The 24,132-nt window shown below is 44.3% G+C and overlaps 1 protein-coding gene across 2 annotated transcripts in view; it reads left to right on the top strand.

Annotated features, from left to right (window-relative positions):
* CHN1 (chimerin 1) overlaps positions 1-23,594 on the top strand; it is a 247,834-nt gene extending 224,240 nt beyond the window's left edge. For both annotated transcript variants that reach the window (XM_063933410.1, XM_063933411.1), the window contains exons 10-14: positions 9,162-9,335; positions 10,708-10,785; positions 19,062-19,199; positions 20,147-20,252; positions 22,460-23,594. In XM_063933410.1, coding sequence (XP_063789480.1) covers positions 9,162-9,335; positions 10,708-10,785; positions 19,062-19,199; positions 20,147-20,252; positions 22,460-22,631 — 668 coding nt within the window. In that variant the 3' untranslated portion in view covers positions 22,632-23,594. The remainder of the gene's footprint in view (positions 1-9,161; positions 9,336-10,707; positions 10,786-19,061; positions 19,200-20,146; positions 20,253-22,459) is intronic.
* The last annotated feature ends 538 nt before the right edge of the window (positions 23,595-24,132 follow it).

Here is a 24,132-nt window from a genome sequence, read left to right on the forward strand (position 1 = left end):
GATAATCAAGATACCCCTCCTGCAACAGGGAACGGGGTATTATTCCACACTGTTGTGGTACCGAAGCCGGACGGCTCGGTGAGACCGATTCTAAATCTAAAATCTTTGAACACTTACGTACAGAGGTTCAAATTCAAAATTGAGTCACTCAGAGCAGTAATTGCGAACCTGGAAGAAGGGGACTACATGATGTCTCGGGACATCAAGGATGCTTACCTTCATGTCAAAATTTACCCTCCTCACCAAGGGTACCTCAGGTTTATGGTACAGAACTGTCACTATCAGTTCAAACGCTGCCGTATGGATGGTACACGGCACCCCAGGTCTTTACCAAGGTAATGGCCGAAATGATGATATTCCTTCGAAGGAAGTGAATTTTAGTTATCCCTTCCTTGGACAATTCCCTGATAAGGGTAAGATCCAGGGAACAGTTGGAGGTCGGTGTAGCACTATCTCAGGTAGTGTTGCGGCAGCACGATTGGATTCTCAATATTCCAAAATCGCACCTGGTTCCGACGACGTGTCTTCTGTTCCTAGGGATGATCCTGGACACAGTCCAGAAAAAGGTGTTTCTCCCGGAGGAGAAAGCCAGGGAGTTATCCGAGCTAGTCAGGAACCTCCTAAAACCGAGCCAAGTCTCAGTGCATCAATACACAAGGGTTCTGGGTAAAATGGTGGCTTCCTACGAAGCAATCCCATTCGGCAGATTCCACGCAAGAACTTTCCAGTGGGACCTGCTGGACAAATGGTCCGGATCGCATCTTCAGATGCATCAGCGGATAACCCTGTCACCAAGGACAAGGGTGTCCCTCCTGTGGTAGTTGCAGAGTGCTCATCTTCTAGAGGGCCGCAGATTAGGCATTCAGGACTGGGTCCTGGTGACCACTGATGCCAGCCTGCGAGGCTGGGGAGCAGTCACACAGGGAAGGAATATCCAGGGCTTATGGTCAAGCCTGGAGACATCACTTCACATAAATATCCTGAAGCTAAGGGACATTTACAATGCTCTAAGCTTAGCAAGACCTCTGCTTCAAGGTCAGCCGGTGTTGATCCAGACAGGGTGGCACAAGAAGCAGGAGGGCAATGGCAGAAGCTGCAAGGATTCTTCGCTGGGCGGAAAATCATGTGATAGCACTGTCAGCAGTATTCATTCCGGGAGTGGACAACTGGGAAGCAGACTTCCTCAGCACGACCTCCACCCGGGAGAGTGGGGACTTCACCCAGAAGTCTTCCACATGATTAAAAACTCGACAGGTATTGCGCCAGGTCCAGGGACCCTCAGGCAATAAGCTGTAGACGCTCTGGTAACACCGTGGGTGTACCAGTCAGGGTATGTGTTCCCTCCTCTGCCTCTCATACCCAACGTACTGAGATTGATAAGATGGAGAGGAGTAAGCACTATATTCGTGGTTCCGGATTGGCCAAGAAGGACTTGGTAACCGGAACTTCAAGAGATGCTCACGGAGGATCCGTGGCCTCTACCTCTAAGAAGGGACCTGCTCCAGCAAGGACCCTGTCTGTTCCAAGACTTACCGCGGCTGCGTTTGACGGCATGGCGGTTGAACGCCGGATCCTGAAGGAAAAAAGGCATTCCGGATGAAGTCATCCCTATCCTGATCAAAGCCAGGAAGGATGTAACCGCAAAAACATTATCACCGCAATTGGCGAAAATATGTTGCGTGGTGCGAGGCCAGTAAGGCCCGACGGAGGAAATTCAACTGGGTCGATTCCTACATTTCCTGCAAACAGGAGTGTCTATGGGCCTGAAATTGGGGTCCATTAAGGTTCAAATTTCGGCCCTGTCAATTTTCTTCCAAAAAGAACTAGCTTCAGTCCCTGAAGTTCAGACGTTTGTAAAAGGGGTACTGCATATACAGCCTCCTTTTGTGCCTCCAGTGGCACTTTGGGATCTCAATGTAGTTTTGGGTTCCAAAAGTCACATTGGTTTGAACCACTTAAATCTGTGGAGTTAAAATATCTCACATGGAAAGTGGTCATGCTGTTGGCCCTGGCCTGGGCCAGGCGCGTGTCAGAATTGGCGGCTTTATCCTGAAAAAGCCCTTATCTGATTTTCCATTCGGACAGGGCGGAATTGAGGACTCGTCCTCAGTTTCTCCCCAAGGTGGTTTCAGCGTCTCACCTGAACCAACCTATTGGTGGTGCCTGCGGCTACTAGGGACTTGGAGGCCTCCAAGTTGCTAGACGTTGTCAGTGCCCTGAAAATATGTTTCCAGGACGGCTGGAGTCAGGAAATCTGACTCGCTGTTTATCCTGTGTGCACCCAACAAGCTGGGTGCTCCTGCTTCTAAGCAGACTATTGCTCGTTGGATTTGTAGTGCAATTCAGCTTGCACATTCTGTGGCAGGCCTGCCACAGCCAAAAATCTGTAAATGCCCACTCCACAAGGAAGGTGGGCTCATCTTGGGCGGCTGCCCGAGGGGTCTCGGCTTTACAACTTTGCCGAGCAGCTACTTGGTCAGGAGCAAATACGTTTGTAAAATTCTACAAAATTGATATCCTGGCTGAGGAGGACCTGGAGTTCTCTCATTTGGTGCTGCAGAGTCATCCGCACTCTCCCGCCCGTTTGGGAGCTTTGGTATAATCCCCATGGTCCTTACGGAGTCCCCAGCATCCACTTAGGACGTTAGAGAAAATAAGAATTTACTTACCGATAATTCTATTTCTCATAGTCCGTAGTGGATGCTGGGCGCCCATCCCAAGTGCGGATTGTCTGCAATACTTGTACATAGTTATTGTTACAAAAATCGGGTTATTATTGTTGTGAGCCATCTTTCAGAGGCTCCTCTGTTATCATGCTGTTAACTGGGTTCAGATCACAGGTTATACGGTGTGGCTGGTATGAGTCTTACCCGGGATTCAAAATCCTTCCTTATTGTGTACGCTCGTCCGGGCACAGTATCCTAACTGAGGCTTGGAGGGGGGTCATAGGGGGAGGAGCCAGTGCACACCAGATAGTCCTAAAGCTTTCTTTAGATGTGCCCAGTCTCCTGCGGAGCCGCTATTCCCCATGGTCCTTACGGAGTCCCCAGCATCCACTACGGACTATGAGAAATAGAATTATCGGTAAGTAAATTCTTATTATCTCTCTCCACTTTATCTCTCTACAGACTTTGATAAATCGCCCCCTATGTTAGAAATTATACCCTTATCCATCACACAGTGATTGTAGGGAACTGCGTGAAGTGGAAATAATCATGCAAAATGTATTGCTATGAATACATAAAATGATTATGTTGGAACAAAAATTATAAATGCAAGTGATAAAAAGACAATAAAGTTTAAAAAAAAACAACTTTATATGTACAGTACCTATGCCATATTTGTGTTGGCTGTAAGTATAGGGTTTAGTCCTAAGTGCTGAATTATAGACAGGGCTTGTGTTCTGTGGCACTGCTGTGAGAACAAACGAACACATCCATGTGTGGTTTCACCATGTGCTGCAGATCAAGTTTATGATGGCAAGCTATTTAGTGTCAGTACGCCATCTGTGTTTGTGTTCCAGCGATACAGTACATCTACTTTTATCCTGGATCCGTTTTGCTTGTTCCGAGTCTGATGGAAAAGGAACAGAATGATAAAATGTTAATGTCCTGATCTATATTTATATGAAAACAGATGTAAGATACATGGGCAAGATAAATGTTGCGGGCATCGCTAGTGGCATCGTTATTGTAGGAGTAGTGTTTTTTCCTTCGTATAATGGTAGAGAAATGCATGATCTATACGAATCACCCTTTAAAAGCAAATCCATAGTGCTAGGGTTCTGTGAAACCTAAAGGTAATCGCTTTTACAAAGCCGAAAGCTGTTGTAAATTAGACCTGGCTGCAGGAGATGCCCATTGGCTTTAGAATACTACCCAAACATTTCACCCCAAAACGTTCTCCACCTTCAGAGATTACAGTGTGTGCTTTTCTGGCCCTCATACAAAGCAGCAAGCTTACTTTAGAGTTAGGAGTACATCAAATGCCCCACAAAGACCACAAGGGTTCCTGTAACGATATACTTAGGGTTAGCATACAACACCAGCTGTCTCTGGACTTCAGTGTTTTTTTTTATTTTAAATAATAGTAAAACTCAAACTCTGGAAAGGGACATCTTTTTAAGTAAGAGATATCTATTACTATTTTATATATGTTGCTTTGGGGCACATCCCTTTTTAGATCCACACAATAGGAACATTTAGGAGACATGGCCACTTGACATTGACCAGGACAGAGACTTTCAATCATATCTGTCCTGGTCAAGATACAGTATATATAACACAATTTTAAGAAATGCAGTATAAGGTTCGTGAAAAGGAGTAGCGTCATTGTTCACGTTCCACTACATTAAAATGCTTGTGCGTGTAGGCCATAGTATACCAGAGATCAAGACTGTGCTGTTTTCTGAGTAACAGTATAAAGAATCCTGACGTACTGCGCACTTCTGGGCAATGTCACATGGGTGCTTCTTGCTCCATGCTTACAGTGAAGAATTTACATCTGTGTTTCCCAAGCTTGGTTCTCAAGGCACACAAACAGTCCAGGTTATGGAGAGATCCATGCTTTTGAACAGATGTTAAAATCAAAATAACTGATGTACTTATTAAGTCACCTTTGCTCAAGTATGTCTATCCTTAAAACATGGACTGTTAGTGTGCTTTGAAGACAGTCATTGGGAATCCTTAAACTACATATACAGCACATATACATTTTCTTTTTTGTTAATGGCAAAAGAATTTTGCTGTACGCACAAAGGGGGTCATTCCGAGTTGATCGCTCGCTAGCAGTTTTTAGCAGCCGTGCAAACGCATAGCCGCCGCCCCCTGGGGAGTGTATTTTTTCGCTTTGCAGAAGTGTGAACGCCTGTGCAGCAGAGCGCCTGCAAAATCTTTTTGTGCAAAGCAAGACCAGCCCTGTAGTTACTCTTCGTGTGCGTTGATTCTAACGACGGAGGGACGGCTTTTGATGTCACACACCCGCCCAGCGAACGGCCAGCCACGCCTGCGTTTTTTCAGCCACGCCTGCGTTTTTCCAAACACTCCCTGAAAACGGTCAGTTGCCACCCAGAAACGCCCACTTCATGTCAATCTCCTTGCGATCGGCTGTGCGTTTGGAATCGTCGCTAGAACCAGTGCAAAACCACGAAGGACTTTGTACCCGTACGACGCACCTGCGCATTGCGGTGCATACGCATGCGCAGATTAGCTGTTTTTTTCACTGATCGCTACGCAGCGAACAACAGCAGCAGCTAGCGAACAACTCGGAATGACCCCCAAAATACAAACACTTTCAAACTGTAATACTGTACGTTATAATTCCGCATACCCTATCACCTTGATGTGCTCTTTATAAACTATGAGATTAATATGGGCTGTACTTTTCCAGTTGCAATAGAAGATTTAAAGAACTAGGGATGATTACTTAGGAAACTGGACCTTCAATAATGTGAAAGCGCCTCGCTTATATGAAAATGCCCTTAGTAGGTAACTATTTCATACCAGTTCCTGTAACAAGGAGCTGTATATTTTTTTATTATTTTCAGATTTTAAATGTTCTTTCTTAAGCTATCCAGTTTACGCCCTGATGGTCCAGATCCTCTTGGGTTCAGTTAATGTGGTCAATCAGACAGAGGAATATACTATGAGATTGTGGTCATCACCTGACACCAGTATCACCAGTCAGGGGCAGCGTCGGGATTAGTGATTGTTGAGCCTATATACTGTACATACACGTAGTGATTTCCTGCCATCTTAGCTTAATTTTTCTGCTGCCTTTTTCTGTAGGTATTAATGAGCAATAGAGGGCAGCAAGAATGTTCATATTGCACAGTTTGGTTTTTCGCTATTTTTTAGCTACTGTTAGAAGCAATTGATGTGTGCACATCGTCCGTCCTCAGGGGATGTTACAATGGATAGGAGGACATACTGGCTGCTAACCTGTGACTAATGAAGCATGGCCGGAAAATCTGTGTCGTTACCAGCCCCTAAGGTGTCCTGGGCAGTTAGAGCCTAATAGTAGCAGAATATGAAAGATAGGAGGCAATCCCGTTCATAGACCCATTTGTTGTATAGCCATCTGCAGTCCACGGTTCAGCAACGATGCCAGTTGAGGTGGAAGCATTTTATTTCATTCCCCAGTCTACTCATGTGTAATATAAATGTGTTCATATAGGCCTATTTGCCTAATCCATCGCATTTTTAGGTCATGTTATGTTATAAATGTTACATAATGTTTCTTTTGGAAAAACTAAATATGAACAGATTTCATTCATCATAAATGTCGTGTAAATACTACATGTGTCCCTTCAAGGCTTTTTGGTATCCTCAACTAAACTTCAAAATTAACACTATAAATGGTTCATGGGCACTAGTTTAAAACATAAATACAGTTATGTTGATGTACATACTTTAAGCCAGTGGTTCTCAAACTCAGGCCCAAGCACACCAAACAGCTCATGTTTTCCATGTCACTTAGCAAAGGTGTATTCATTACCCACTGACACATTTTATAAGAGCCACCGGTGGAGCTAATTATTTCACTTCTTTGAGGAGACCTGGAAAACATGAACTGATTGGAGTCCTGAGGACAGAGTTTGAGAACCTATGCTCTAAGCTAGAGTTTCCAAAACACCACCATTACAGTCCAGGTTTTAAGGATATCCTTGTTTGAGCACATGTGGCTTAATTAGTACCTCAGTCAATCTGATTTAACCATCTAGACTCCAGCATGGATATCCTTGAAACCTGGACTGTAATGGCGGAGTTTGCTTTTAGCTATAAATTCCCTATTGACATAAAGCTGACACATACTGTTAGCTGCGGGGAGGGGGGAGTTAGGGTTACGCAACAGCCTTGGGAGGTTAGGGTTAGGCACTGAGGGGAAGGGCTAGGGTTAGGCTGTGGGGAAAGAGGGGGGGGGGGGGGGGGGTTAGGGTTACGCACCAGTCTGGGGAGGTTAGGGTTAGGCACTTAAGTTAGCGGGAGGGCTAGGGTTAGGCTGGGGGGAAGGGGGGGCAGTTTGGGTAACGCAACAGCCTGGGGAGGTTAGGGTTAGGCACTAAGGGGGAGGGCTAGGGTTAGGCTGTGGGGAAGGCAGGGGGGTTAGGTTTAGGCACCACCGGGTGGAGGTTAGGCTGCCGGTAGTAACTTTTAGGGGGCAGGGAAGAGAGGATCACATACTTACCTATTCACTGTCAGGATTTCAAAGCTCAGATGCCTGCGTCGATATTGTGACCGCGTCGATATTGTGACCGCTGGCATCCCATCTGCTGGTCAAACACACTAAACTACAAAAGAGGACTGTGTATTTATACAGTATATACAACCTAGTTTTAAACAGCGTTTGTTTTTGCGATGTATGAAGGTAATGTGGCATGTATGAACGGGGACGATCCATGATGCATTTTATGAAGCAGCTTATTGTATGCATTATATTTGTAGCATCAGCTTAAAAAGACCTATAATTGGTGACCATCTAAAACTTTATGACCTTTTGAAACTAAGATTTCACTGACTTAAATATGATGCCAAAGGGTTTCACCATAAAAATGTAAGATATTTTTGTCTTTTGATATATGGCTGCAGTTCTAATCTCAAATTAGTTGCTGAAGTTCATATATACCTTATTTGCGTTTATATAAGTTATAAAAGTTTTGTGGCCAAAGCTTAAAAGTGACGTTTGATTGTTAAATTGTGTTACTGCAGTTGAATGCTTTTGTTTTAGTGCTCCAACTTAATCCCCAAACACGTCCTTTCGACACCTCGAAGTGACCCACGTAGCAAATCAGAAGTCCCCCCATCACTTAGGTCATGGAAAATGTTGCGTGTTTGTTAAACCGTATCTAGTTTTGCCTTGTAAGATGACAATACATAATTATAGTTTTCAGCCTGGTGACAGCCACTTTGTAACTGTCCGCTGTGCATATTTTACCGACAGTTCTGTGTATGGTGCTACATTCCCATTAAGTAGGACAGACCACTGAAAAACATATGACCTAGGCCTCTATTAACTGAATGAACTGTAAAAGCGCAGCCTTACTCATTTGTTGTATAGATCTGATGTCTGCAGTGTGTCATTCTTCAGTATTTAGAAGAATTGTGCAAGAAGGGACTTTGATTAAAGCAAAACTGGAAAAATGCCAAAATTTTGATGTACGCTCTCTGTATGGATACTTTACCATGTGTCACTTATATCAACTATTTCTGAATACTGAAGCTGAATGCAAATGCAATCCCTTGATATGTTTTCCCAGCACACAACGCCTCCTATTACTCTTCTGTCAATCTTAAATGCAGTAAAATATTAAGAGCAACCAGGGCAGTAACTAGGGGTGTTCGAGCGGTGCCGCCACACAGATCGCAGAGCTCTGTTAGCGGCACCGTCGCTGTTCCCAAGCTTTTGCTTGAGGCTAGAAGGGTGCCTGAACCGGCTGCGGTACTGCCCTATCCCAGAGATTCTGGCACTCACAATGCCATCTGTGCAGGATGCACTTAGGGTGTCGCCTTAGGGCACTCTGGAACTATTATGGAGCTGATAGTAACTAATTCTCATTACCTGTAAAAAAAAAAAAAAATATATATATATATATATATACTCCTGGGAGTAAATTTACTAAAGTTCGATGCTGATCGATTTTAAATCTCTAGATGCCAATGTTGTGTTTCAGGGTCTAAATTGCACATTTAATAAACAATGTAATTTTCTTTCAAAAATAAAACTGTAAAAACGATCTTGCAAAATGTCTTTTAGTAAATGTACAATTTAGATCCTGAAACACAACATCGATATTTATCAATTGAAAATCGTTCAGCATCTATCTTTAAAAAAAAAAAAAAGTACCCCTAGTCTTCACATTCTTCTACCTACACATTTATTTTAATGTAGCTTTTTCTTACAGTGCTGTAAATTATTAAGCAATAGGAATTCCTGTGCCTGATAATTATTTTTCTAGATCTACTGATATCCTAGCAATGATTATACTGTCAGGTCAGGGTAATAACAGATGCGATGACGCACAGAATAGATGGATATGTTACAATGAGTAGGAGCTACAGAATAACAATCTGGCATCTATGCCTGCAAATGTCTTAGCTAGTCTTTGTGATGATTATTATGTGGCGTTTGACTCCGTTTACAGTATCTATATATGTATTTTCCAGATTGTGGTTTGAATGTTCACAAACAGTGTTCTAAGATGGTTCCAAATGACTGCAAGCCAGACTTAAAACATGTCAAGAAAGTTTACAGCTGTGACCTCACCACTTTAGTTAAAGCACACAATTCAAAGAGGCCAATGGTGGTGGACATGTGTATACGAGAATTAGAGTCCAGAGGTAAGGCCTTTGTCTTCTTGTTTGTTTTACTATGCAGTGAACCAATTCCTTCCCAGAAAGCATGTGCTGTTCTCACCCATTCTCACACAGATTAGCAGCCATACTCCTATAGCCTGATTATCTCCAGTGTATAGGGCAGGGAATTATTCTATTGTTTCATATGTCACATGGGGACCCGGTGAGGATCCCGGCAGTCTGAATGTGAACGCTAAAGTTTCCTGACACTGCTCGGAATGCCAGCGCCAGCATCCTGATGAGGTTCACAAACCCACCGCCGGGATCCCGAACCAATGTGTGCCAGAGATGTCAGTCGCGGGGGATAGGTTCAGGCTGCGGGAAGAGGGGGTCAGGATCAGGCAGCGGGAAAGGACGGGAGGGGGTTAAGATTAGGCACCCACGGGGGGGGGGGGGGGGGGGTTGGGCGTGGGGTTCAGGCTGCGGTAAAGAGCATTGGGTTTAAGCACCAATGGGAAGGGTTAGGCTGCAGTGTGTGTGTATGTGGGGGGTGTTAGGTCTAGGCGGCGGGTAGAGAGGATTGGGGGGCATAGGTCAAGCATCGAATGTAATGTTGGAAATCCCAGTGTATCCTATTAAACTTAGATTAGAGCTCCCTGTTAGGTACAAAATAATGCAGGAAATCTGAGTATGCGTTGGTGCTAGGTGTCAGGAAGAGTTGGGGAACCTCTAGTAATTTAATGAGGTTTTTGTTGTTCGTGACATGACATGCTCTTGAGGTAATCCTGAAAGTGACTTATTTACTTTTAAATTATGCAAATGGACCTGGACAATGCTGATAATTAAATGTATGACTGCCTCTTGGGTTTATTAACCACTTGCATGGCTTGGTCACATCAGATGTGACCACACCAGGCTGGGCTTTCCCTGTCACAGTCAGAAACACCCACTGCGCAGCTGCCGGAAGAGAATCTGCCAGCAGCTGCCACTCTCAGGGGGACCTCCATGCCCCTCTGCTACCTGGTTCCTTTCCCCAGTGCCTTCCGTGCTGCCGATCCCTACTAATACTAGATGTACAGCCGTGATGTTGTAATGTTCTGATCATTGGTGCAGCGATATATCAGTTATCCATGTTCTAAATATCAAAATTTTAAAAGTGGAAAAAATATATATATTTTAAAAAATAAAATATTGAGGGATACGTTTTAAATAGATGTTTATAACCTAATCCAATAATTTAAAAATATCACAATTTCTTAGTGATTTTTCAATTTTTTTTCCAGCCAGTTAAGTGGTTAAAGAGTTATGTGCACAAATGGACTGCAACTTTGGTTATATGATTCTTGTATCATTTTACAGTATGAATGTGTTTTTTTTTTAAACTCTAATTTTCACATTTTGATGTATATCTTGACAGGTTTGAATTCGGAAGGATTGTACAGAATATCAGGTTTTACTGATCTCATCGAAGATGCCAAAATGGCCTTTGACAGAGGTAGAGTAATAAATGAAATCCCCTCTTATTGAATTTATAAATAGTCACCTATAATTTTGACTATTTTAAGGTATGACAAAAAGTACTGTCTGTCTGTCTGTCTGTCTGTCTGTCTGTCTATCTATCTATCTATCTATCTATCTATATATATAATGTGTTTGTGTGTTGTCACTATCAGCAAACCATTCACGTTGCTGGCATGCATAGGCGGATCCAGGTGGGGGGCATTCGGTCCGTGCCCCCCGCCCCCCCTGTCGTTTCTGACTTCTTCTTTTTTTCAAAATGAGAACAGCAGCACCACTACTGCTATTTCCGTCAGTCAGATTTGATAAAAGAGCCGGCAGGTACTAGGACCCGCCGCTGGTCTAACAGCAAGTCCGTGTGGTAACCAATGGGGATGCTGGAGCTGCAGTTCCAGCCTCCCCCTGCTCACACTGCAACCTACCTCCCCCACTGCCAGCCAGCCAGAGTCCAGCCCAGGCGCGGGGTTCAAATGCCAGCATCGAGGTAGACTGTTACTTATGACGGCGCAGAAGGCTTCATTATCCCTCACTGCTCCGCACAGTTTCCCAGCACTTCCTCCTCCACTTCCTTTACCACCATGCTAGGTGCAGTCAAACTCAGCTCAGCTTTGAGAAGGCGGCCCATGTGATTGTGACAGGGCTGTCCTGCAGAAGTCTTATTCTGCTTGTTGGAGATCCAGCTGGCTGCTTCTGCTAATCAAAGATGGGCAGTTCGTGTGCAGCAGTCTGAGTCTCACTGCAGTGCCCAAAACAAGGTATGCTGCACCTGCCACCACCAACTAAAAACTATAATAATTATATTTCTCTAACGTCCTAAGTGGATGCTGGGACTCCGTAAGGACCATGGGGAATAGCGGCTCCGCAGGAGACTGGGCACAAAAGTAAAAGCTTGAACTAGCTGGTGTGCACTGGCTCCTCCCCCTATGACCCTCCTCCAAGCCTCAGTTAGATTTTTGTGCCCGAACGAGAAGGGTGCATGCTAGGTGGCTCTCCTGAGCTGCTTAGAGTAAAAGTTTATTTTAGGTTTTTTATTTTCAGTGAGTCCTGCTGGCAACAGGCTCACTGCATCGTGGGACTAAGGGGAGAAGAAACGAACTCACCTGCGTGCAGAGTGGATTGGGTTTCTTAGGCTACTGGACATTAGCTCCAGAGGGACGATCACAGGTTCAGCCTGGATGGGTCCCGGAGCCGCGCCGCCGGCCCCTTACACAGCCAGAAGAACGAAGAGGTCCGGTGAAATCGGCGGCAGAAGACGTTCCTGTCTTCAACTAAGGTAGCGCACAGCACTGCAGCTGTGCGCCATTGCTCTCAGCACACTTCACACTCCGGTCACTGAGGGTGCAGGGCGCTGGGGGGGAGCGCCCTGAGACGCAATAAAAAACAGAAATACCTTAGGATGGCAAAAGAAATACATCACATATAGCTCCTGGGCTATATGGATGTATTTAACCCCTGCCAGTTTTCCAGAAAAAAGCGGGAGATAAGGCCGTCGTGAAGGGGCGGAGCCTATCTCCTCAGCACACAAGCGCCATTTTCCCTCACAGTTCCGCTGGAAGGACGGCTCCCTGACTCTCCCCTGCAGTCCCTACAGAATCAGGGTAAAAACGAGAGAGGGGGGGCACTATTGGCAGCTAAATTATAAACAGCAGCTATAAAAGGGAGTAACACTTATATAAGGTTATCCCTATATATATATAGCGCTCTGGTGTGTGCTGGCAAACTCTCCCTCTGTCTCCCCAAAGGGCTAGTGGGGTCCTGTCCTCTATCAGAGCATTCCCTGTGTGTGTGCTGGGTGTCGGTACGATTGTGTCGACATGTATGAGGAGGAAAATGATGTGGAAGCAGAGCAATTGCCTGTATTAGTGATGTCACCCCCTAGGGAGTCGACACCTGACTGGATGGTTGTATTTAAAGAACTACGTGACAATGTCAGCACTTTACAAAAAACTGTTGACGACATGAGACAGCCGACAAATCAATTAGTGCCTGTCCAGGCGTCTCAGACACCGTCAGGGGCGATAAAACGCCCGTTAGCTCAGTGGGTCGACACAGACCCAGACACGGATACTGAGTCCAGTGTCGACGGTGAGGAGACAAACGTAATGTCCAGTAGGGCCACACGTTACATGATCACGGCAATGAAGGAGGCATTGAACATTTCTGACACTACAAGTACCACAAAGAAGGGTATTATGTGGGGAGTGAAAAAACTACCAGTAGCTTTTCCTGAGTCAGATGAATTAAATGAGGTGTGTGATAAAGCGTGGGTTTCCCCCGATAAAAAAGTGCTAATCTCTAATAAATTATTGGCACTATACCCTTTCCCGCCAGAGGTTAGGGCGCGTTGGGAAACACCCCCTAAAGTAGATAAAGCGCTCACACGTTTATCTAAACAAGTAGCGTTACCGTCTCCTGATACGGCCGCCCTCAAAGAACCAGCGGCTAGAAGGCTGGAAAATATCCTGAAGGGTATATACACACATACTGGTGTTATACTGCGACCAGCAATCGCATCAGCCTGGATGTGCAGCGCTGGAGTGGCGTGGTCGGATTCCCTAACTGAAAATATTGATACCCTGGATAGGGACAGTATATTACTAACTATAGAGCATTTGAAGGATGCATTACTATATATGCGTGATGCACAGAGGGATATTTGCACCCTGGCATCAAGAGTGAGTGCTATGTCCATTTCTGCCAGAAGAGCGTTATGGACGCGACAGTGGTCAGGGGATGCGGATTCCAAACGACATATGGAAGTATTGCCGTTTAAAGGAGAGGAGTTATTTGGGGCCGGTCTATCGGACCTGGTGGCCACGGCAACGGCCGGAAAGTCCACCTTTTTACCCCAGGTCACCTCTCAGCAGAAAAAGACACCGTCTTTTCAAACTCAGTCCTTTCGTTCCCATAAGTACAGGCGGGCAATAGGCCACTCATTTCTGCCCCGGGGCAGAGGAAGAGGAAAAAGACTGCACCAGGCAGCCTCTTCCCAGGAGCAGAAGCCCTCCTCTGCTTCTGCCAAGTCTTCAGCATGACGCTGGGGCTTTACAAGCGGACTCGGACACGGTGGGGGCCCGTCTCAAAAATTTCAACACGCAGTGGGCTCACTCGCAAGTGGACCCCTGGATTCTGCAGGTAGTATCACAGGGGTACAAACTGGAATTCGAGACGTCTCCCCCTCGCCGGTTCCTGAAGTCTGCTCTACCGAAGTCTCCCTCCGACAGGGAGGCAGTTTTGGAAGCCATTCACAAGCTGTATTCCCAGCAGGTGATAATCAAGGTACCTCTCCTACAACAGGGAAAGGGGTATTATTCCACGCTGTTTGTGGTACCGAAGCCGGACGGCTCGGTGAGACCAATTTTAAATCTAAAATCCTTGAACACTTACATAAAGAGGTTCAAATTCAAGATGGAGTCACTCAGAGCAGTGATAGCAAACCTGGAAGAAGGGGACTATATGGTGTCTCTGGACATCAAAGATGCTTATCTCCACGTCCCAATCTACCCTTCTCACCAAGGGTACCTCAGGTTTGTAGTACAAAACTGTCATTATCAGTTTCAGACGCTGCCGTTTGGGTTGTCCACGGCACCTCGGGTCTTTACCAAGGTAATGGCCGAAATGATGATTCTTCTTCGAAGAAAAGGCGTTTTAATTATCCCTTACTTGGACGATCTCCTGATAAGGGCAAGGTCCAGGGAACAGTTAGAAGTCGGAGTAGCACTATCTCAGTTAGTGTTACGACAGCACGGGTGGATCCTAAATATTCCAAAATCGCAGCTGATTCCAACGACACGTCTCCTGTTCCTAGGAATGATTCTGTACACAGTCCAGAAAAAGGTGTTTCTCCCAGAGGAGAAGGCCAGGGAGTTATCCGAGCTAGTCAGGAATCTCCTAAAACCAGGCCAGGTGTCAGTGCATCAGTGCACGAGGGTCCTGGGAAAAATGGTGGCTTCTTACGAAGCGATTCCATTTGGAAGATTCCATGCAAGAACGTTTCAGTGGGATCTTCTGGACAAATGGTCTGGATCGCATCTTCAGATGCATCAGCGGATAACCCTGTCGCCAAGGACAAGGGTGTCTCTTCTGTGGTGGCTGCAGAGTGCTCATCTACTAGAGGGCCGCAGATTCGGCATTCAGGATTGGATCCTGGTGACCACAGATGCCAGCCTGAGAGGCTGGGGAGCAGTCACACAGGGACAAAATTTCCAGGGCTTGTGGTCAAGCATGGAAACATCTCTTCATATAAACATTCTGGAACTAAGGGCCATTTACAATGACCTAAGTCAAGCAAAACCCCTGCTTCAGGGTCAGGCGGTATTGATCCAATCGGACAACATCACGTCAGTCGCCCACGTAAACAGACAGGGCGGCACGAGAAGCAGGAGGGCGATGGCAGAAGCTGCAAGGATTCTTCGCTGGGCGGAGAATCATGTGATAGCACTGTCAGCAGTGTTCATTCCGGGAGTGGACAACTGGGAAGCGGACTTCCTCAGCAGACACGCCCTTCACCCGGGGGAGTGGGGACTTCATCCAGAAGTCTTCCAAGAGATGGTAAACCGTTGGGAAAAACCAAAGGTGGACATGATGGCGTCCCGTCTCAACAAAAAACTGGACAGATATTGCGCCAGGTCAAGGGACCCTCAGGCAATAGCGGTGGACGCTCTGGTAACACCATGGGTGTACCAGTCAGTGTATGTGTTCCCTCCTCTGCCTCTCATACCAAAAGTACTGAGAATCATAAAAAGGAGAGGAGTAAGAACTATACTCGTGGTTCCGGATTGGCCAAGAAGGACTTGGTACCCGGAACTTCAAGAGATGCTCACGGAGGACCCGTGGCCTCTACCTCTAAGAAAGGACCTGCTCCAGCAGGGACCTTGTCTGTTCCAAGACTTACCGCGGCTGCGTTTGACGGCATGGCGGTTGAACGCCGGATCCTGAAGGAAAAAGGCATTCCAGAAGAAGTTATCCCTACCCTGATAAAGGCCAGGAAGGATGTAACCGCAAAACATTATCACCGCATTTGGCGAAAATATGTTGCGTGGTGTGAGGCCAAAGAGGCCCCTACAGAGGAATTTCAACTGGGTCGCTTCCTACATTTCCTGCAAACAGGACTGTCTATGGGCCTAAAATTAGGGTCCATTAAAGTTCAAATTTCGGCCCTGTCGATTTTCTTCCAAAAAGAACTGGCTTCAGTGCCTGAAGTCCAGACGTTTGTCAAAGGGGTACTGCATATACAGCCTCCTTTTGTGCCCCCGGTGGCACCTTGGGATCTCAATGTGGTTTTGGGGTTCCTAAAATCACATTGGTTTGAACCACTCACCACTGTGGAATTAAAATATCTCACATGGAAGGTGGTAATGCTGTTAGCCCTGGCTTCAGCCAGGCGTGTCTCAGAATTGGCGGCTTTATCTTATAAAAGCCCTTACCTGATTTTTCACACGGATAGGGCAGAATTGAGGACTCGTCCTCAATTTCTCCCAAAGGTGGTTTCAGCGTTTCACGTGAACCAGCCTATTGTGGTGCCTGCGGCTACTAGGGACTTGGAGGACTCCAAGTTACTGGACGTAGTCAGGGCCCTCAAAATATATATTTCCAGGACGGCTGGAGTCAGGAAATCTGACTCGCTGTTTATCCTGTATGCACCCAACAAGCTGGGTGCTCCTGCTTCTAAGCAGACGATTGCTCGTTGGATTTGTAGTACAATTCAGCTTGCGCATTCTGTGGCAGGCCTGCCACAGCCAAAATCTGTAAAAGCCCATTCCACAAGGAAGGTGGGCTCATCTTGGGCGGCTGCCCGAGGGGTCTCGGCTTTACAACTTTGCCGAGCAGCTACTTGGTCAGGGGCAAACACGTTTGCTAAATTCTACAAATTTGATACCCTGGCTGAGGAGGACCTGGAGTTCTCTCATTCGGTGCTGCAGAGTCATCCGCACTCTCCCGCCCGTTTGGGAGCTTTGGTATAATCCCCATGGTCCTTACGGAGTCCCAGCATCCACTTAGGACGTTAGAGAAAATAAGAATTTACTTACCGATAATTCTATTTCTCATAGTCCGTAGTGGATGCTGGGCGCCCATCCCAAGTGCGGATTGTCTGCAATACTTGTATATAGTTATTGTTACAAAATTCGGGTTATTATTGTTGTGAGCCATCTTTTCAGAGGCTCCTTCGTTTATCATACTGTTAACTGGGTTCAGATCACAGGTTGTACGGTGTGATTGGTGTGGCTGGTATGAGTCTTACCCGGGATTCAATATCCTTCCTTATTATGTACGCTCGTCCGGGCACAGTATCCTAACTGAGGCTTGGAGGAGGGTCATAGGGGGAGGAGCCAGTGCACACCAGCTAGTTCAAGCTTTTACTTTTGTGCCCAGTCTCCTGCGGAGCCGCTATTCCCCATGGTCCTTACGGAGTCCCAGCATCCACTACGGACTATGAGAAATAGAATTATTGGTAAGTAAATTCTTATTTGTGCTGGGGTGCCTTCCAGGCTCCCATAACTAATGGAACAGGTGACCAACATTTTAAGGCCCAATCAGCCTTTTCATCAGGGTGAAACATTGGCAATAAACCAGGATGCGCTCCTACAGCCAATCATTACCTGATGGCGTATTCTGTGAGGCCACACCCCCTGTGATACCATTCCTCTTATCTGGGAGCACGCGTGCCTTGGGTGCATGTAAATATAACTATTACCGTTCCCCTATCATGGTTTCATTTTCTTCTGGATCCGCCCCTGCTGGCATGCATCTGACCAAAGCCCTTTACACACTGATCTAGGTTATGGACAGTCCTTTAAGCCAGTGGTTCGCAAGTTTTTTTGAATTACGGCAGCCTAGAGCAGTGGTCAGGGAACTTTTTTACCTTTTACCCCAAAATATATTTAGATATGCCGACGTTACCCCCTTGATTTGAAAGGAAGGAAATCATATATTAATGTATATATATATATATATATATTTTCTTTTACTTTTTTATGTATAAAATTTTCGGCAATTATTTTTTGGCAATGAATGGGTTAATTGACACTTTCTCCCCAAAACACCAGAATGAATGTGAAAAAGATGGATGAGAGGGGGGGGGGGGGGGTGTGACACGACTTTTAGGAGACAGATGGTCACATCCTCGCCTCAGTAATGTCAGTGGGAATTTTCCACTGTTATGTGGGCCACTGTCTGATCCTGCAGAACTCTGTCAGCGCTCAGCCACAGAACACTTAAAGTTCTGTGTGTGGGTTGGCAGGCGGGAGGACAGTACAGCGCAGGGCGGGCATGAGGTAGCGCAGTGTGACGTCAGCACGTCACACCGCGGCCAGCAACACAACACAGGGCGGCCAGGAGCACAGCGCAGGGTGGGCAGGAGGGAGTGCGGTGTGACATCAGCATGTCACATCGCGAGCCGGCCAGTGCTGGACGGGGCTGTGTCTCGACAGCGCGACCGTCCATTACTCCCAGGAATTTCATTTTTACCCCATTTGGGGTAATTTACCCCTGTTCCCTGACCACTGCCCTAGAGTATCCGATTTGTTTTCATGGCACTCCTAGGCCAAAAGTTTCTTATTGAGAAATTTAGAAATAAATATAGAATTAAGTAAATTGTGTTTATCTGTCATCCTTAGGTTCAGTTATGTGGTGAGGGACAAGTTTTGCTTCTGTTTGTCCGCATATTTTATGATTGACGGCCACAAGCTCTGGTTTTTCCTACTACATTGACGATAAATAATTAGAATTGGTCTTGGACCACCAATCCAAGGCACCCCTGCAGGTCCCCTGAGGCACCCAGAGTACCTAGGCACACTGTTTGAGAATCACTGCTTTAAGCAGTACAGTGTGCAAACAAATACATTTGCCTTTATCTATCTTCTATTTAAAACAATAGACGTCAGAGCTCAGCATATGTAATTGTAGCTTTTTCCACGCTCTCCAGCTGAGAGATTATCCTGGGCGCCTCAGATGGGCAGAGGCTCGGATCATACATTGGACAGAGTTCTCTTTACAGCGATATATTTGCACATATATTTCTCCCTGTTGCCACTGTTTATTCTCCCATCTGTATCTCACTATTTTACTGTGTTACCCATGTATCCTTTGTATTCGAAGTGCCTCCTTCTGTCTTTCATTCCAGATTATATTGTCGTATTGCAGCTCTGAACATACAACATATTATGTTTCTAGAGTCAGTTTAGCAACCTGGAATTTGATTTCATGTAATAATTCATGGAACATGCCATATTGATCCTTGTCTTTTGCTTTTAGATGGAGAGAAAGCGGATATATCTGCAAACGTGTATGAAGATATTAACATTATAACTGGTGCACTGAAACTGTACTTCAGGGAGTTACCAATCCCACTGATCACATATGATGCTTACCCGAAGTTCCTCGAGTCTGCAAGTAAGAACATTATATATATAAAACATTGTCCTATTCCCTAATTCAGGTGTTTTTAATTTGTGTTGTTACACAGAATACATTTTGGATAAGGATGCTCAACCTTGTATAGATCTCCAAGACAATGAGGGGAAGTCTCCCAAAATCCTCCGATTGCACGGCAATCATATACTACTAGCCAGTGACGTCACTTACCCATTTTGCACCTGGTGTGGCAAGTGTAAATTTAAAATTGGCGTGCCGTTAAAAATTCTCCTAGAATCTAGTCCAGTAACCCTCATTCCCCTAAGCCACAGGTTCTCAAACTCGGTTCTCAGGACCCCACACAGTACATGTTTTGCAGGTCTCCTCACAGAATCACAAGTTAAATAATTAGCTCCACCTGTGGACCTTTTAAAATGTGTCAGTGAGTAATTAATACACCTGTGCACCTGCTAGGTTACCTGCAAAACATGCACTGTGTGGGGTCCTGAGGACCGAGTTTGAGAACCACTGCCCTAAGCGTTCTAAAAGACCACTGTTCTTAGCATGTCTGTTGTGTATTATACATTCCTGCAATATTACTTTTCTTACGCATTATATCAAGGGGAAAAAAAAACATTCAACATGCAGAACAAGAGTAGTCTTTTAGTATCCAAAACAAAATATATAATCGCAAACATCCTGGACAATCTCCAGCAGTTTAGGACATGGTAGCTCTACTGCCCCTACTGGTGCTGGCTAGTAAATGCATGAATGTTATGTTGCTTCTTATTGTTTAGATATGATTTAATTACACTATGGAAAAAAGGAACTATAATTTTTTTATTAAAATTACTCCAAGAATGTTGCATACATATCTAATCAGATGTGTTTCCCTAGGGCTATCTTGTTGCAGTGATCATTTTTCTAAATAGACTGCTTCATGATAATGTGGATTAAGTGTGTCTTATTGTACATGTGTCCTTCAGAGGCTGTGGACCCAGATGCACAGCTGGAAGCTCTTCATGAAGCATTGAAGCTCCTACCTCCTGCACACTGTGAAACGCTACGCTATCTCATGGCCCATCTGAAGAGGTAAAATAACTATAATGTTGTCACGTTTTGTGGACTTAAACATTATTCTAAAGTCAGAGCAGATTTTGAGCTATTCCCAGTCCTACGCCGAGAGCAGGAAATTATTCCATGCCCGCTGGCTGTGAAACGGTTTTCCAGTTGGTCAGGTTTCCAAAGCTCTCGCAGCATTAACTACTAATTGGTCATGCTGTAGTACATGATACATTCGCAGTAATCCTTCAGCTTTATCATTCCAAACAGACCCATTATAGACTATGTGCATCGCGCAAGATAACTGAATTAGCACGTGTGATTATTGAGCCAAGACAAACCTTTAAAGGTGCATTTTACCATGTTGGCAAACTAGAAGTGTATTTTATATTCATTCCATTTACGTTGATGCTTAAAATCACAAAAACAAAGTAGCATAGAAAGCTTGTGCACTTTTAATGATGAGCACATAGAGTAACCTTTTTATTCACATCATTCACAAAAAAATGATCTGTAAAACTATGATCTGGGCAGAAATGATACATATTAGTATATATTTTGTTTATAGCAGCATTTCTGTGTGTTTTCCTGTTAAATGTTAGTTATCTCATATTGGCTATCTGGTAATAAGTGATTGCAGAAAATCACAAATTTATGTTTGCATCTGACCGTAATTGGTTTTCCATTGTCTTTAATTATCACATCCCTACTTACTAACTAATACATAGTTCACATTTTCTATGTACAGTCTGACAATGATAAATATTATCAATTGTCATAATATAGGAATATTGGGGCAGATGTATTAATCTGGAGAAGGCATAAGGCAGTGATAAACCAGTGATATGTGCAAGGTGATAAAGGCACCAGCCAATCAGTTCCAATATGTAAATTAACAGTTAGGATCTGATTGGCTGGTACCTTTATCACCTTGCAGATATCACTGGTTTATCACTTCCTTATGCCTTCTCCAGGTTAATACATCTGCCCCATTGTAACATATACACTTTGCTTTCTACGCAAATTCAATCAGAAAAACTCCCAAAACAGTGACTTTCCAAATAATACATAGTCCATGATGCCTAATACAGGACATTTCTGAACGACAAAAGCCGGAGACTTTTTATTCTTCTTTGAGCCCAAGTACTCCTAAATCTCCATTAGGTGCACTCGGACTTTTCACCTCTGCAATCAACTTAGGGGTAAATTTACTAAGATGGGAGTTCTATTTAAGATGGGATGTTGCCCTTATCAACCAATCAGATTCCAGGTTTTATCTTCTAGAAGGTGCTAGATAAATGAGAAGTACAATCTGATTGCTTGCTATGGGCAACGTCCCATTTTAACTAAGACTCCTATCTTATTGACATTTATTCTAAGGGGTAAATTTACTGAGTTTTCCAGGTCAGAGAGGCTCTGTAAATTTCTCATGGTGGAAACCATACATAGAGATACGATTAGTGGTCAACCTACAGACGGATTTATGAACAAATAATGATCCGATTAATTTTGATTTGATTATATTTTGGTGTCTGACTCATTTAGGAACCCACACTCTGGCCCAGATTAATCAAGCCTTGGTGAGTGATAATTTACATGGTGATAAAGTACCAACCAATCAGCTTCTGTCATTTTTCAAACATAGCCTGTAACATGGCAGTTAGGAGCTGATTGGTTGGTACTTTATCACCATGCAGTTTATCACACTCTATCTGGGCCTCTGTGAGATACTAGTCCAATTGTGTGACTTGCATTATATAACCTCTGACCAAGCCTTCTGTTGTTGGACTGCAATTTAGTTCATGTACTCATTTTAACAATCTCCCTCTGAATGGCTGGTCACTTTGATATTCCCAGCATGTAACCCTTGACCTTTTGGCTTCACTGAACCAAATAGATCTCAGAGCTATTAGCTAGCCAGTTTCAATCCGACAATGCTTATTTCCACTAGCCTATCAGACAGGATGACCTCAGTTTGTATTGCTGACAGATTCTTAGTTACTTGGTCCTTCTGGCATCAGTTTGACATAAATGAGACTGTGTCCTAGCAACACATAATAGCTCTTTTTCCATTGAGTAATGTCACAGTTTGTGATCAAACTAAAACTGAAAAGTATACAATGCTTTTGGGGGATGAGTGGATGTGTTTGCATTTCCTCGATGGCCTGCAACGTCAGATAACCCTTCATTTAGATTCACAACAAGCATAATGAGATGTCATTTTGTGTTCCCCGCAGGGTAACTCTTCAAGAGAAGGACAACTTAATGAACGCAGAGAATCTTGGCATAGTGTTTGGACCAACTCTCATGCGTGCCCCAGAGCTAGACGCCATGGCAGCTCTAAATGACATCCGCTATCAAAGGCTAGTGGTGGAAATGCTCATCAAAAATGAAGACATTTTATTTTGAACAAGATATCAAAATAAAAAAAAACCAAGAACAGTATTTCTGGAAAATGAAGGATTGTTCCACAGTACAGAAAAGTGATCTTTTACAGTCAACATCGCCATATTAAAGAACTCAACGCCTACGCGCAGTGGTTCGGCCATTTTGTGGACTGGGCTATCATTTATGTGAAGGAAATCTTTTAATTCAACTGTAAACATCCCGGAGGCATGAAGCAGTTGGCGGAGGTCTCCATGTTGTGGGATAAGCCAATATTTATTATCTTGAGACCTGTCCGTTCAATAAAACAATCCCTGAGGCAGGAGTTGTTTCACAGAGGTTGCCATATTTGTAGGGTGAACCAATATCCGCACTTGTGGAATCCATTAGAAACTAGCCACATAACAGAGGCTTTAGGCACATTAAAAGCGCTTTTTTGTGTGTTCACAGAACAAAAATGAAGCAGTTTTTATAATTGTTTTAACTGTGGCAATCAGTGCTATTGTAAAAGCAGTAATGTCTGTTTTGCTGTTACTGCTCGGTGTTTACAGAGTAATAGGAATTGTAAATGGCTGCATGTATGCCTCCGTTTTTGTCGGAGCTTTCCTTACAGAGATATCCTCTAACTAAACGGGTCGTGACTGTAAATCAGCATGTTTTCCCCCTAGTGTAAGATTATTGTGATCCTGGCTTTTATGTTCCGCATAATCCGATTAGGATAATGAATTTGTGAAACTGTTCCTCTCTTTGATGACATTTGTATCGCACAGTTTTCCTTTGATCATTTTCTATTGTCATCCACTTTTTTTTTATGTTTTTTTAATTTCGCAGGTTGTTTTTGAAATCAAGAGCTTGAGTTTTTATAATGTTTACTGACACTTTTGTGTGACCGCAGTTCATGCTGCAATGTTCCATTTTTAAATGTATTTTTGTATTTTTCATCCGGCATGCACCTATTAATTTATTAAACCTAGGTTTTAGAAAACAGATTTCTGTGTCATTTAGTCAGAGCCTGAATAATGAAAGATGGGTTGCATGTGTGTCTAGTAAGATTTAATATATTGGGAAAAATTTAATGGTTTGCAACTATCCGGCGTGGTTTCCAATGGGGAGTAAAGCGCACAACGCGTGAGTCCCTTCCTGGAAAAACATCCCTAATGCCAATAGCACGAGGGCTCTTCTTTGAACCCCTAAAGCCTTTGGGTACAGAAGTCATGCATAAATAATATTTTCTTTACAGGTGGACTACTGGTCCCAGCAAGGTGCATAATGGCACTTGAAGAACCACAAGATCCAGCATGCCTGAGTATCGATTGTCTACTGTAGTCCACCTGTAAATAATATATTAAAAGATTGGGCACAAACTGAATTTCCAAGTATTTTATAAAAACACAAACCACTCTGCCACATTCCTCATTTACCCATTTAACACTCACTTGGGCCAATGGAATTGGTCTATTTAGGCACCCAGGATACTTTGCAAAAGAACCCATGGGATGACACTGCTTATACCTTTTGGAAACCC

The sequence above is a fragment of the Pseudophryne corroboree genome, chromosome 7 (genome assembly GCF_028390025.1).
Source record: "Pseudophryne corroboree isolate aPseCor3 chromosome 7, aPseCor3.hap2, whole genome shotgun sequence".
Classification (NCBI taxonomy): Eukaryota; Metazoa; Chordata; class Amphibia; order Anura; family Myobatrachidae; genus Pseudophryne; species Pseudophryne corroboree.